The sequence below is a fragment of the Somniosus microcephalus genome, chromosome 5, assembly GCF_052327205.1.
Source record: "Somniosus microcephalus isolate GS21.2 chromosome 5, FLI_Smic_1.0, whole genome shotgun sequence".
Lineage (NCBI taxonomy): Eukaryota > Metazoa > Chordata > Chondrichthyes > Squaliformes > Somniosidae > Somniosus > Somniosus microcephalus.
Window position 1 is genome coordinate 8,747,120 of NC_140991.1, and position 11,580 is coordinate 8,758,699.

The 11,580-nt window shown below is 49.2% G+C and overlaps 1 protein-coding gene across 2 annotated transcripts in view; it reads left to right on the top strand.

Moving 5' to 3' along the window:
• Positions 1–7,695, top strand: part of ppp1r16a (protein phosphatase 1, regulatory subunit 16A) — a 163,708-nt gene extending 156,013 nt beyond the window's left edge. For both annotated transcript variants that reach the window (XM_085987270.1, XM_085987271.1), the window contains exon 11: positions 5,548–7,695. In XM_085987270.1, coding sequence (XP_085843396.1) covers positions 5,548–6,045 — 498 coding nt within the window. In that variant the 3' untranslated portion in view covers positions 6,046–7,695. The remainder of the gene's footprint in view (positions 1–5,547) is intronic.
• Positions 7,696–11,580: the final 3,885 nt, after the last annotated feature.

The window sequence follows — 11,580 nt, forward strand, 5'->3', positions numbered from 1 at the left end:
AGCACTCCACCTCACTTGGACAGGACCGCCGGCAAGCCGGGTGCAGCATTCCCCAAGGGAGAATCCCGATGGAGCACAATCTCCCGGGCCTCCAGTGACATTCGACAGGGGTCACGGAGAGGAAATGCTGATTATTGAGCAGGATCAGGCCGTGTGTGTGTGTAGTTCTTGTTTATCAAGATTACTGGGTCAGTGTGTGGGTTTGATTATTCAGGGTAAGGGGTTAGTGTGTGGGTTTCAGCCTAATCCCACTTTCCAGCTCTTGGTCCGTAGCCCTGTAGGTTTCGGCACTTCAAGTGCGTATCCAAGTACTTTTTAAATGTGATGAGGGTTTCTGCCTCTACCACCCTTTCAGGCAGTGAGTTCCAGACCCCCACCACCCTCTGGGTGAAAACATTTCTCCTCAACTCCCCTCTAATCCTCCGACCAATTTACTTGCAATCTCTGCCCCCTGGTTATTGACACCTCTGCTAGGGGAAATCGGTCCTTCCTATCCACTCTATCTCGGGCCCTCATAATTTTATACACCTCAATTAAATCTCCCCTCAGCCTCCTCTGTTCCAAGGAAAACAACCCCGGCCTGTCCAATCTTTCCTCATAGCTAAAATTCCCCAGCCCAGGCAACATCCTCGTAAATCTCCTCTGTACCCTCTCTAGTGCAATCACATCCTTCCTGTAATGTGGTGACCAGAACTGCACGCAGTACTCTAGCTGTGGCCTAACTAGTGTTTTATTCAGTTCAAGCATAACCTCCCAGCTCTTATATTCTGTGCCACGGCTAATAAAGGCAAGTATCCCGTATGCCTTCTTAACCACCTTATCTACTTGTCCTGCTACCTTCAGGGATCTGTGGACCTGCAATCCAAAGTCCCTCTGTTCCTCTACACTTCTCAGTGTCCTACCATTTAATGAGTATTCCCTTGCCTTGTTAGCCCTCCCCAAATGCATTACCTCACTCTTCTCCGGATTGAATTCCATTTTCCACTGTTCTGTCCACCTGACCAGTCCATTGATATCCTCCCTGCAGTCTGCAGCTTTCTTCCTCACTATCAACCACACGGCCAATTTTTGTATCATCTGCAAACTTCTTAATCATGCCCCTACATTGAAGTCTAAATCATTGATATATACCACAAAAAGCAAGGGACCGAGTACTGAGCCCCGCAGAACCCCACTGGAAACAGCCTTCCACTCACAAAAACACTCGGCAACCACTACCCTTTGCTTCCTGCCACTCGGCTAATTTTGGATCCAACTTGCCACTTTCCCTTGGATCCCATGGGCTTTTACTTTTCTGACCAGTCACCCATGGGAACTACATCAAATGCACAACCCTCATTAACTCGCCTTGTTATCTCCTCAAAAAATTCAATCAAGTTAGTCAGACACAACCTTCCCTTAACAAATCCGTGCTGACTGTTCTGGGTTAATCCGTGCCTTTCTAAATGAAAATTTATCCAGTCCCTCAGAATTTTTTCCAACAATTTGCCCACCGCCGAGGTTAGGCTGACTGGCCTGTAATTACTCGGTCTGTCCTTTTTCTCCCAGCGGTATGACATTAGCAGTCCTCCAGCACCACGCCTGTAGCCAGAGAGGATTGGAAAATGATGGTCAGAGCCTCCGCTATTTCCTCTCTTACTTCTCTTAACAGCCTGGGATACATTTCATCCGGGCCTGGGGATTGATCCACTTTCAATAATGCTAAACCCCTTCATTCTTCCTCTCTCCCTCTCTGTTTATCTCATCTAATATTTCACACTCCTCCTCCTTAACTACAATGTCTACATCCTCCCTCTCTTTTGCGAAGACAGATGCAAAGTATTCATTAAGAACCATCCCCATGTCTTCCGCCTCCACACACAGGTTACCTTTTTGGTCTCTAATAGGCCCTACTTGTTCCTTGCTCTTTATCAGTGTCAGTTGTGGCTCAGTGGGTAGCACCCTCGCCTCTGAATCAGAAGGTTGTGGGTTCAAGTCCCACTCCAGGGACTTGAGCACATAAAGCTAGGCTGACACTCCAGTGCAGTGCTGTACTGCCGGAGGTGCTGTCTTTCGGATGAGATGTTAAACCGAGGCCCCGTCTGCGCGCTCAGGTGGACGTAAAAGATCCCGCGGCCACTATTTCGAAGAAGAGCAGGGGAGTTCTCCCCGGTGTCCTGGGGCCAATATTTATCCCTCAACCAACATAACAAAAGCAGTATCCAGTCATTATCACATTGCTGTTTGTGGGAGCTTGCTGTGCGCGAATTGGCTGCTGCGTTTCCCACATTTATACAGTGACTACACTCCAAAAGTACTTCATTGGCTGTAAAGCGCTTTGAGACATCCGGTGGTTGTGAAAGGCGCTATATAAATGCAAGTCTTTCTTTATGTATTTATAAAACATCTTTGGGTTTTCCTTGATTTTACCTGCCAATATTTTTTCATGCCCTCTCTTTGCTTTCCTAATTTCCTTTTTAATTTCACCCTTGCACTTTCTATACTCCTCTAGGCTTTCTGCAGTATTGAGCTCTCGGTACCTGACAAAACCTTCCCTTATCCTACCCTGTATGCTCCTTGACATCCAGGGGGCTCTAGATTTGGGAGTCCCACCTTTTTTCTTCAGTGGAAGCATACTTGCTCTGAACCCTCACTGTCTCCTCCTTGAATGCCTCCCACTGCTCTTTCACTGATTCACCTTCAAGGAGCTGTTTCCAGTCCACTTTTGCTAAATCACATCTCGGCTTAGTAAAATTCGCCTTTCCCCAATTGAGAACTTTTACTCCTGGTCTGTCTTTGTCCTTTTCCATAACTACGCTAAACCTAACTGAATTATGATCATGGCCACTGATACCCCTTCCACCTGCCCAGCTTCATCCCTTAAAACTAAGTCCAGAATCGCTCCTCTCCTGTTGGGCTTGTTACGTACTGGCTAAAAAGAATAGTTTTTTTTTCCGTGTGAAACATCTTACGCCATTTTTGTTATGTTAAAGTTGTCAGCCTTGACTCAGTGGATATTTATCCCCCATCATCACAAACAGATAATCTGGTCATTATCACATTGCTGTTTGTGGGATCTTGCTGTGTGCAAATTGGCTGCTGCATTTCCTATATTACAACAGCGACTCCACTTCAAAAAGTACTTCATTAAAACAATTACACTCTCTCACCCTGCCCGTTCCCCCTGGTACGACCCTCCTCTCCGCTCCCTTAAGTCCAAGGGACGCAGTCTTGAACGGATATGGCGGACAACTGGTTGAGCCATTCACCGCCAGATCTGGCTGGGCCACATAAAGCATTATCGGGTCCTGCTCTCGTCTGCCAAAACTACTCACTATCCCAGGATCATCCTGTTATACAAAGATAACTCCCGGCTTCTATTCTCCACTGCTAACCGTCGTCTTAAACCCCTCTCCCCTGTTTCCTCCACCCTCACCTCCGACAACAAGAGTGAGGAGCTCATGGACATCTTTGTCTCTAAGATTGAGACCATCCGTTCAGCTGCCTCTGCCACTTCCCATCCTTCCCCTAGCCCACCTGGCCAAACTTCCTCTAAGGTTCCCTACTGTTATAGCCCTGAACTCACATCTTTCTCCAGTTTCTCTCCGAATTCCCCTCATGACCTCTCTGTGCTCATCTTGTCCATGAGACCCACTTCCTGCTCCCTTGACCCTATTCCCACCAAACTGCTGACCACCCAACTTCCTTTTCTGGCTCCCATGTTAGCTGACATTGTTAATGGTTCTCTCTCCTCAGGTACTGTCCCCCTCTCCCTCTCCGTCATCACCCCTCTCCTCAAAAAACCAACCCTTGACCCCTCCGTACTTGCAAACTACCGCCCCATCTCCAACCTCCCTTTCCCCTCGCGTGTTGTCACCTCCCAAATCCGTGCCCATCTTTCCCGCAACTCCATGTTTGAATCCCTCCAATCTGGTTTCCGCCCTTGCCACAGTACCGAAACAGCTCTCAAAGTCACAAATGACATCCTATGTGACTGTGACAAAGGTAAACTATCCCTCCTCGTCCTTCTTGACTTGTCTGCAGCCTTTGACACGGTTGACCACTCCATCCTCCTCCAATGCCTCTCCACTGTTGTCCAGCTGGGTGGGACTGCACTCGCCTGGTTCCATTCTTATCGATCTAATCGTAACCAGAGAATCACCTGCAACGGCTTCTCTTCCCGCTCCCGCATCGTTACCTCTGGTGTTCCCCAATGATCTATCCTTGGCCCCCTCCTCTTTCTCATCTACATGCTGCCTTTTGGCGACATCATCCGAAAACACAGCGTCAGTTTCCACGTGTACGCTGATGACACCCAGCTCTACCTCACTACCACTTCTCTCAACCCCTCCACAGTCTCTAAATTGACACATTGCTTGTCCGACATCCAGTACTGGATCAGCAGACGTTTTCTCCAATTAAATATTGGGAAGACCGAAGCCATTGTTTTCGGTCCCCGCCACAAACTCCGTTCCCTAGCCACTGACTCCATCCCTCTCCCTAACATCTGTCCAAGGCTGAACCACACTGTTCGCAACCTTGGTGTCAAATTTAACTCCGAAATGAGCTTCCGACCACACATCTGTGACATAACTAAGACCGCCTATTTCCACCTCCGTAACATCGCCCGTCTCCGCCCCCGCCTCAGCTCGTCCGCTGCTGAAACCCTCATCCATGCCTTTGTTACCTCTAGACTTGACTATTCCAACGCACTCCTGGCTGGCCTCCCACATTCTACCCTACGTAAACTTGAGGTCATCCAAAACTCAGCTGCCCGTGTCCTAACTTGCACCAAGTCCCGTTCACCCATCACCCCCTGTGCTCGCTGACCGACAGTGGCTCCCGGTTAAGCAACGCCTCAATTTCAAAATTCTCATTCTTGTTTTCAAATCCCTCCATGGCCTCGCCTCTCCCTATCTCTGTAATCTCCTTCAGCCCCACAACCCCCCCCCCCCCCCCCGAGATATCTGCCCTCCTCTAATTCTGCCCTCTTGAGCATCCCTGATTATAATCGCTCCACCTTTGGTGGCCGTGCCTTCTGTTGCCTGGGCCCTAAGCTCTGGAATTCCCTCCCTAAACCTCTCCGCCTCACTACCTCTCTCTCCTCATTTTAGACGCTCCTTAAAACCTACCTCTTTGACCAAGCTTTTGGGCACCTGCCCTAGTTTCTCCTTATGTGGCTCGGTGTCAAATATTTTGTCTTAAAATACTCCCGTGCAACGCCTTGGGACGTTTTACTGCGGTAAAGGCGCTATATAAATACAAGTTGTTGTTGTTGTTCATTGGCTGTAAAGTGCTTTTGGACGTCCTGAGGTCATGAAATGCAAGTCTGTCTTTCTTTTAACAATGTCGGTCACTTGTCTGCCCAGCTCCCAGCACACTCCTCTCCCCCGGGTCTTTCCCAGGCTCTCTGTATTTGGTCTGCTTGCTCTGTGATTTGCCGCCCACTCCCCAGTGTGACAGCAGGAAGATAATGGGTTGAAGACGTTCTAAAATATCCTCAACGAAACAAAAGGCTACCTTGGTCAGCACACGAAGTCACAGCTGTCCAATTGTTTTCCTTTTCAGAACGTCGCATCCAGGACGACCAAAGGAGACGAGGAACCGAGTGAGGGCAAGTGGGCCAGCAGCGAGCCGGCCATGAGAAACGGTTCCGTGGTTCCAGCCTCCGCACAGCTCCCGTCGGAATCGGATTTGAAGCAGGACACCAAGAGGCTAGACCGGAGCGCGTCCTACCAGCTGGCCACCCGGGAGGAGCCGGCGTCCGACCTGAGCAAGGAGAAGTCCCACCACACACTGGCGGACCTGAAGCGGCAGCGCGCGGCCGCCAAGCTCCAGAAGCAGCTGCCTGGTGAGGAGTACTCGACGAGTGAGGCGGCCGACAGCCCCACGGACCAGCCCGCGACCCTGGCCCCGCCCGCAACCCCTCCGGCGTCCCCGGCCCTGCCCGAGCAGGACACGGTCTACTTCACTCCAGCCAGCGGGGACCCCCCGCTGATCAAGTTCAAAGCGCCTCAGGAGGAGGCTCCGAGCGAGAAGTCCAGGAGGTGCTGCAAAGTGATGTGAAATGGAGGAGCCTCCAGAGCCGGCAATGTGTCGGTGACCACGAGGCCACCGCGAGGGTACCAGGGAGGCCGATCTGCGACCAGCGGGGCCTGGAAAGCAGCGATTTTACTTCACGCTGTGGGAGCCTCAACTCTCGGCTCCTTCACCTCGTTTGACCTGTGCCTTTCTGCTCTTCAAATACCGAGGCTTTCATTGTTTGTGTCTGGAGGCACAGACCTCGTTTATATCAAACCCACCGCACCCCCACCCTGCTCGACACCAGTAGCTCCGACTGCCAATAGAAACAAAACAAGATGGCACAGTGATTGGAGGGTTTGGGGTCTCGCACTCCAGCCAAGTACTTGAGCACCCAGTGATCAGGCAGCCCCCGGAGCCAGTCCTTCTTTCAGGACGCTCCGCTGATCCAAAGTTCCACATTGTAGCAAGAGCTTCAAAGGCAGCCAGCCTGGTTTGTTTCCTTTAGCTGGATCTGAAGTAGGGACACGGCGATCCCTCCCTGCAGTACCCGTGCCTGGCCGCCTGCCCCGTTAGTGTGTGGAGCAGAACCCTGATTCACAGAGCCAGCACCATGTCTTCACCAGCAGGAGCTGCTCGCTCCCTTAAACACACCAGCAGCTCAGGAGAACATTCCCGAAAGTGATTTGAGTGAAGGCAGCCCGAGGCCCAGGCGGAGCCGTTGGTCCGGGAGCCGACCTTTCACCCCTGCAATCTGTGCTCGCACTGATGTGACTGAAGTCACCCTCTGCCTGCTGCAGGGTCGATGGCCGTCTAAATCTAGAGCCTTGTCTGTAGCAGTTGAAGCATAAACTGTCTGGAACTCAGCAACAAATTAGAACTCTCGCCGAGAGGCTAGAACATAGCTGGTGTAAGAAACGGAAAAATAACACATTCTTCAGTGGCACGTGGTTGTGGCAGAGTACAGTCTGCAGGATTTACCCGCTGTCTAATGTGCTGCACCTGCCCTGGGAGTATTGGATGGGACAGTGTAGAGGGAGCTTTACTCTGTATCTAGCCCGTGCTGTACCTGCCCTGGGAGTGTTTGATGGGGCAGTGTAGAGGGAGCTTTACTCTGTATCTAACCCGTGCTGTACCTGCCCTGGGAGTGTTTGATGGGGCAGTGTAGAGGGAGCTTTACTCTGTATCTAACACCGTGCTGTACCTGCCCTGGGAGTGTTTGATGGGACAGTGTAGAGGGAGCTTTACTCTGTATCTAACCCGTGCTGCACCTGCCCTGGGAGTGTTTGATGGGACAGTGTAGAGGGAGCTTTACTCTGTATCTAACCCGTGCTGTACCTGCCCTGGGAGTGTTGGATAGGACAGTGTAGAGGGAGCTTTATTCTGTATCTAACACTGTGCTGTACCTGCCCTGGGAGTGTTTGATGGGACAGTGTAGAGGGAGCTTTACTCTGTATCTAACCCGTGCTGTACCTGCCCTGGGAGTGTTTGATGGGACAGTGTAGAGGGAGCTTTACTCTGTATCTAACCCGTGCTGTACCTGCCCTGGGAGTGTTTGATGAACTGTATCCAGAACGAGGGGAAATGTTCCAGTTACCACCGTTGACATCAGTCGTCTGATGAGCACAAAATGATTTGTCTTAATTATTTTCAAAGAAAGAAAAATAAATAAATGTAATATATTCTGATACGGAACGCGAGTTGTGAAGATGCTGCCTTTTTCACCGGTGCTTCAGGCAGCCTCTGTCTCTCCTGGAAAGTGTATTCGGCAGAGCAGTTTGAACGAAATGCGAGCTTTCAGTTGAAATGGAGGACAGTGTTGATTGGATGTTGGTACTGATACTGTACACCACCCTGCACCCAACCATCTCACTTATTACTGCCAATCCTTTTCTGGGGCCTTCACATTACTCAGAACAATATTGAATCACATTGAGTCTGCAGCACAGAAACAGGCCATTCGGCCCAACAGGTCTGTGCCGGTGTTTATGCTCCACACGAGCCTCCTCCCACCCCTCTTCATCTCACCCCATCAGCATATCCTCCTATTCCTTCCTCGTGTTTATCTAGCTTCCCCCTAAATGCATCTGTGCTATTCACCTCAACCACTCCTCATGAATCATCACAGAATTATAGAAATTTACAGCACAGAAGGCGGCCATTCGGCCCATCGTGTCCGTGCCGGCCAACAAAGAGTGATCCAGCCTAATCCCACTTTCCAGCACTTGGTCCGTAGCCCTGTGGGTTACGGTACTTCAAGTGTATATCCAAGTACTTTTTAAATGTGATGAGGGTCTCTGCCTCTACCAGCCTTATGATAGCGAGTTCCACATTCTCGCCACTCTCTGGGTAAAGAAGCTTCTCCTGAATTTCCTGTTGGATTTATTAGTGACCATCTTATATTGATGACCCCTAGTTCTGGTCTCTGTCACAAGTGGAAACAACTTCTCCACGTCTACCCTATCGAATCCCTTCATAATCTTAACTCTATCTCTCTCGGGTCACCCCTCAGCCTTCTCTTTTCTCGAGAAACGAGCCCCAGCCTGTTCAGTTTTCGATAGTTATACGTCTCAGTTCTGGTATCATCCTTGTGAACCTATTTTGCACCTTCTCCAGTGCCTCTATATCCTTTTTATAATATGGAGACCTGAATGGTTCGCAGTGCTCCAAGTGTGGTCTCACCAAGGTTCAATACAGGTTTAACCTGACTTCCCTGCTTTTCAGTTCTATCTCTCCAGCAATGAACCCCAGTGCTTAGGTTTGCGTTTTTATGGCCTTGCTAACCTGTGGCGCCTGACGTGGGTCATGAACCCATGACCCTGAGATAAGAACCTTGTGCTCTACAGGCTGAGCTACCTAATAGCTATATAGAAGTTTCTGAGAATGTCCATCACACAGAGCGTGTCATTGTTTACATAAAGCACCAACAAGTCTAACTGTACGAGAGAGAAAGCCAGTTACTTCTCGCTGGTTTTTCTGACCTTGAACTACCCCGGGGAGGTTTTGGGGATGACGAAGAGTTGAACTGGCAGACCATTAGCCTCCAAGTGATGTCTGCACCTGTTTTAGATCATTTCCCAATCTTCCACCCTTCATAAACTTCAGCCCGCACCAAGTCCCTCTCGCCTGTCACCCCTGTACTCACTGACCTATATAGGCTCCCAGTTTCCCAACGCCACAAATTTAAAGTTCTCCTCGTGTCATTCTGGAATGCAAAGATAAACCCCGGCTTCTATTCTCTACTGCTAAGCGTCTTCTTAAACCACTCTCCCCTGTCTCCTCCACCCTCACCTCCGACAACAAGAGTGAGGAGCTCATGGACTTCTTTGTCTCTAAGATGGAGACCATCCATTCAGCTGCCTCTGCCACTTCCCTTCCTTCCCCTAGCCCACCGGGACAACTTCCTCTAAGAAACAAAGAAGATAGGAGCAAGAGTCGGCCATTCGGCCCCTCGAGCCTGCTCCGCCGTTCAATGAGATCATGGCTGATCATCCAAATTCAGTACCCTGTCCCTGCCTTCTCCCCATAGCCCTTGATCCCTTTAGCCTCAAGAAATATATCTAACTCCTTCTTGAATATATTTAATGAACTGGCCTCCACCGCCCTCTGTGGCAGAGAATTCCACAGGTTCACCACTCTGTGTGTGAAGAAATTCCTCCTCATTTCAGTCCTAAATGGCTTACCCCTTAGACTATGACCCCTGGTTCTGGACTCCCCGGCCATCAGAAACATCCTTTCTGCATCTAGTCTGTCCAGACCTGACAGAATTTTATAGGTTTCGATGAGATCCCCTCTCAATCTTCTAAACTCCAGTGAGTATAAGCCCAATTGACACAATCTCTCCTCGTACGTCATTCCTGCCATCCCAGGTATCAGCCTGGTGAATCTTCGCTGCACTCCCTCCATGGCAAGAACGTCCTTCCTCAGGTAAGGTGACCAAAACTGCACACAATACTCAAGGTGCGGTCTCACCAAGGTCCTATACAACTGCAGCAAGACATCCTTGTTCTTGTACTCGAACCCTCTTGCTATGAAGGCCAACATACCATTTGCCTTCTTAACCGCCTGCTGCACCTGCATGCTTCAGCGACTGGTGCACAAGAACACCCAGGTCTCTGCACTTCCCCTTCTCCCAATCTATTGCCATTCAAATAATAATCTGCCTTCCTGTTTTTGCCACCAAAGTGGATAACCTCACATTTATCCACATTATAGTGCATTTGCCATGTTTCTGCCCAATCACCCAACCTGTCCAAATCGTACTGGAGTTTCACGACATCCTCCTCACAGCATACCCTCCCACCCAGCTTTGTGTCATCTGCAAATTTGCAGATATTACATCCAATTCCCTCGTCCGGATCATTAATATATATTGTGAACAGCTGGGGTCCTAGGACCGATCCTTGCGGTACCCCACTAGTCACTGCCTGCCACTCGGAAAACGACCCGTTTATTCCAACTCTTTGCTTTCTGTCCGCCAACCAGTTCTCTATCCAAGTCAATACCTTGCCCCCAATCCCATGTGCCTTAATTTTGCACGCTAACCTCTTATGCGGGACCTTATCGAAAGCCTTCTGAAAGTCCAAATACACCACATCCACTGGTTCTCCCTTATCTATTTTACCAGTTACATCCTCAAAAAATTCCAGTAGATTAGTCAAGCATGATTTACCTTTTGTAAATCCATGTTGACTTTGTCCGATCCTGTCACTGCTTTCCAAGTGCTCTGCTATTACATCTTTTATAATGGACTCTAGCATTTTCCCCACTACCGATGCCAGGCTTACCGGTCTATAATTCCCCGCTTTTTCTCTGCCACCTTTTTTGAATAGTGGGGTAACATTAGCTACCCTCCAATCCATGGGTACTGTTCCAGAGTCTATCGCGTTCTGGAAGATGACCAGCAATGCATCTATTATTTCTAGGGCCACTTCCTTAAGTACCCTGGGATGTAGATTATCAGGCCCTGGGGATTTATCGGCCTTCAGTCCCATCAATTTTCCTAACACCATTTCCCTACAAATACTGATTTCTTTCAGTTCCACCCTTTCATCAGACCCTATGTTCTGCGGTATTTCTGGGAGGTTATTTGTGTCCTCCTTTGTGAAGATAGAACCAAAATATGTATTTAGTTGGTCTGCCATTTCTTTGCTCCCCATTATAAATTCCCCCGATTCTGACTGCAAGGGACCTACGCTTGACTTCACCAATCTTTTTCTCTTTACATATCTATAAAAGCTTTTACAGTCAGTTTTTATGTTCCCTGAAAGCTTACTCTCATATTCTATTTTCCCTTTCTTAATTAATCCCTTTGTCCTCCTTTGTTGAATCCTAAACTGCTCCCAATCCTCAGGATTATTGCTTTTTCTGGCCAATTTGTATGTCCTCTCCTTGGATCTTATGCTATCCCTAATTTCCCTTGTTAGCCATGGTTGAGTCACCTTTTTTGTTTTATTTTTATGCCAAACTGGGATGAACAACTTCTGTAGTTCATCCATTCGGTCTTTGAATGTTTGCCATTGCCTATCCACCGTCAACCCTTTGCCATTCCCCAATCAATCCTACCCAACTCGCTCCTCA